Source organism: Coregonus lavaretus (genome assembly GCF_964263955.1).
Source record: "Coregonus lavaretus genome assembly, contig: SUPER_35_unloc_1, whole genome shotgun sequence".
In the NCBI taxonomy this organism is placed as follows: Eukaryota; Metazoa; Chordata; class Actinopteri; order Salmoniformes; family Salmonidae; genus Coregonus; species Coregonus lavaretus.
In genome coordinates this window covers 3,133,982-3,136,691 of record NW_028167181.1, presented here as the reverse complement: position 1 = coordinate 3,136,691, position 2,710 = coordinate 3,133,982, and the positions used below count along the sequence as shown (strand labels likewise).

Below are 2,710 nucleotides of genomic sequence, written 5' to 3'. Positions count from 1 at the left end.
CTAGTAGACCATGTTTAATGCATGCAAATTAATAAAAGCTTTCACATTATCTCACCCATACATATAATCAAATATCCGCCTATTCATATAATTGTTTTATTAAAACCCACTTTGGCTATGAGAGTTAAAACATTTTTTTATATGATACCCTCAAGAATAGTGAGAAATCCAAAACGCGGTTTTGAAGATAGATGTTTGTCCTTTATTGGCTACTGTACACCAGAGCCCGTAAAAGCAGCTGATTGGCTGCTGTTCTCACAGCCAAAACACAACAGAAATCGTTCTAGCGACAGACGTGAAGTACAGGTGGGTAGCTAGATTGCTAACAAGCTCATGCTAATTCTGTAGATGTCTTACCTAACATAGGTAAGTAACGATTCGACACATAATTATATTTTCAGTACCGTGAAATATTATGCTATTAGCATACGCATTTCTGTCCTTAAGGGATGATTAAATGTACCATTTTAGCAGGCTAGCTAATAGCTAGGCCTGTTAGCCACATTAGCCCTTAGCTAGCTGTGTTTTGCTGATTAGCTAGCTACCTGTTCATTAGCAAGCTAGTTAGCCTTCTACCTTGCAAATATGCATTTAGCATAATTTGCATCCTGCTAATACATCTAGCTAGCTAACATCCTCTCCTTGTTAGTAAGATGCAGATCTGATGCAACGTTTCCTATGCGTTTTGAATAATTCAAAATACTAAATACTTATTGTTCCTCTATGTCCCTCTTCCAGGCAGAATCATGAGTCTCAGAAAGCAGACCCCCAGTGACTTTCTGAAGCAGATCATTGGCAGACCAGTGGTGGTCAAGCTCAACTCTGGAGTGGATTACAGAGGTAAACACTGCAACTTTTATAAGTCGTCACCTAGTGGGCCAGTGTGTGATATTTCTGCATGTTAAACCTATATCTTAATTTAATTTGTCACATACGCCAAATACAACTAGTGTAGACTTTACCGTGAAACGCTTGCTTACGAGCCTTTCCCAACAATGCAGAGTAAAAAAACGAATAATACAAGAATAGAGCTATATACAGGGAGTACCAGATCAATGTGCAGAGGTACGAGGTATTTGAAGTAGACAATGTACATGAAGGCAGGGTAAAGTGACTAGGCATGAGGATAGATAATAATAAGAGTAAAATAAAGAACAGAGTAGCAGCAAATGTAAAAGTGTGTGTAATGTGTTTGTGTTACATTTGTTGCTATACTCCAGACAGAATACATTTTACTTCTATGCCTGATTGAGGTTTAAAGATGCATTGCCTATGGACTGTGTGTCTGTCTGTGCCATTGACATTCATTTGTGCCTGTCTGTAGGTGTCCTAGCCTGTCTGGATGGCTATATGAACATTGCAGTGGAGCAGACAGAGGAGTATGTCAATGGCCAGCTGAAGAACAAGTATGGCGATGCCTTCCTGAGAGGAAACAATGGTAAGAGCTCCAGAACCAGACACATGTTTTTTCGAACTACTTGGTGGCATTTGTATAGAAGTCAACATGATATTGAATAGCTATGGAGAATGGTGTATTCCTCCTTCCCCTTTTATTTTAGTAATTACTTATTTTTGATCATTTCCGCGTTCACGTGCTAGTCAGAACTAGGGAACTCTGACATTTCCGATTTGCTATCTGGTTGAATCTGGCATGTGTATAGCTTCAACCAGTTAACAAGTCGGAAATATCAGTTTCCTAGTTCCGACTAGCACGTGAACACGGCAGATATGACACGTAATTAACTGAGACTTGGCGACTATATGATGTTGCCACGAATAGCAGGATGAACTGTAGATATTGTAAAATGATCAAGATGAAAGATGTTGCACTCGCAAAAAATATCTGCGCATCTGCATGGGTGCTGACAACAGCCGAGAAGTTTAGCCTCACGCTTCACCCTCTTAGTAGTTATGGAAGTCAGCCTGATATCTCACATATTAGTATCTGGTTTTGTTTCTACATGCCACTTAAGTTTTCACTTGTCTGTACTAATTATTTTCTATTTCCTTCCTTAGTGTTATACATCAGCACCCAGAAGAGGAAGATGTGATGCAGAGGATTTGTCCGTTTTTGTTTGTTTTTGAAATCCCTGACGTTGTTCCAGTTGATTGTTTTATGACATTGTTTTTTGTTTGTTTTTTGTTTAATGTCTCTCAGCTGAAGTGTGTTTTTTTAGTTTTTTGTAAAAAGGAGAACAATCCAATAAATAATGTTTTTGGAAGTTTAATTTTGTTCATAGATTCTATTTTCCCCAACCTACATTTTATCTAATGATGACCCTAACATGATTGTAAAAGATGCACATATATTGAAGTATCAGTATATAGTACATCTGTATACTCCCCTACTTGAGTATTGAAGTATTTTCATTTTATATTGAAGGAATAGACTTTCCTTCCTTGGTTCCTTACTGACCTGTAGAGGCTGGTTGAACATGAGCAGTGATTCTTCTTGATAATATTCTCCAGTCAGTCTATGATGACGATGCTTAATGCCATACTGATGGAGAGTTTGCTTCAATCTAGTAATTCACTGTGGGCTCTTGAGCCCTGCCAGCTTCCAATAACACAAAGAGACAATAAAGCACTGGGCATACGATACCGCAAGGCATGCATTCACAATGTAACACGGCTCATTCTCCTTCAATGTTATGAGACAGATTATACAGGATACACTGACCTGAAGGGCTACGTTCATCACAGTATGTGA

The 2,710-nt window shown here is 38.5% G+C and overlaps 1 protein-coding gene across 2 annotated transcripts; it reads left to right on the top strand.

Moving 5' to 3' along the window:
* Positions 1–257: 257 nt before the first annotated feature.
* Positions 258–2,228, top strand: lsm6 (LSM6 homolog, U6 small nuclear RNA and mRNA degradation associated). 2 transcript variants are annotated; one of them, XM_084188676.1, is made up of 4 exons: positions 258–306; positions 739–840; positions 1,325–1,438; positions 2,017–2,228. In XM_084188676.1, the coding sequence occupies exons 2-4, from the start codon at positions 747–749 to the stop codon at positions 2,049–2,051; spliced, it is 243 nt and encodes an 80-aa protein (XP_084044802.1). In that variant the 5' UTR covers positions 258–306; positions 739–746; the 3' UTR covers positions 2,052–2,228. The 2 variants fall into 2 exon arrangements, with proteins under 2 accessions (XP_084044802.1, XP_084044803.1); XM_084188677.1 differs by having other exon boundaries at positions 269–366.
* Positions 2,229–2,710: the final 482 nt, after the last annotated feature.

Coding starts and splice junctions, on each gene's coding strand:
- lsm6 (XM_084188676.1), top strand. CDS start 747: ATGAGTCTCAGAAAGCAGACCCCCAGTGACTTTCTGAAGCAGATCATT. Junction 841..1,324: donor CTCTGGAGTGGATTACAGAG/GTAAACACTGCA, acceptor GCCTGTCTGTAG/GTGTCCTAGCCTGTCTGGAT. Junction 1,439..2,016: donor CTTCCTGAGAGGAAACAATG/GTAAGAGCTCCA, acceptor TTCCTTCCTTAG/TGTTATACATCAGCACCCAG.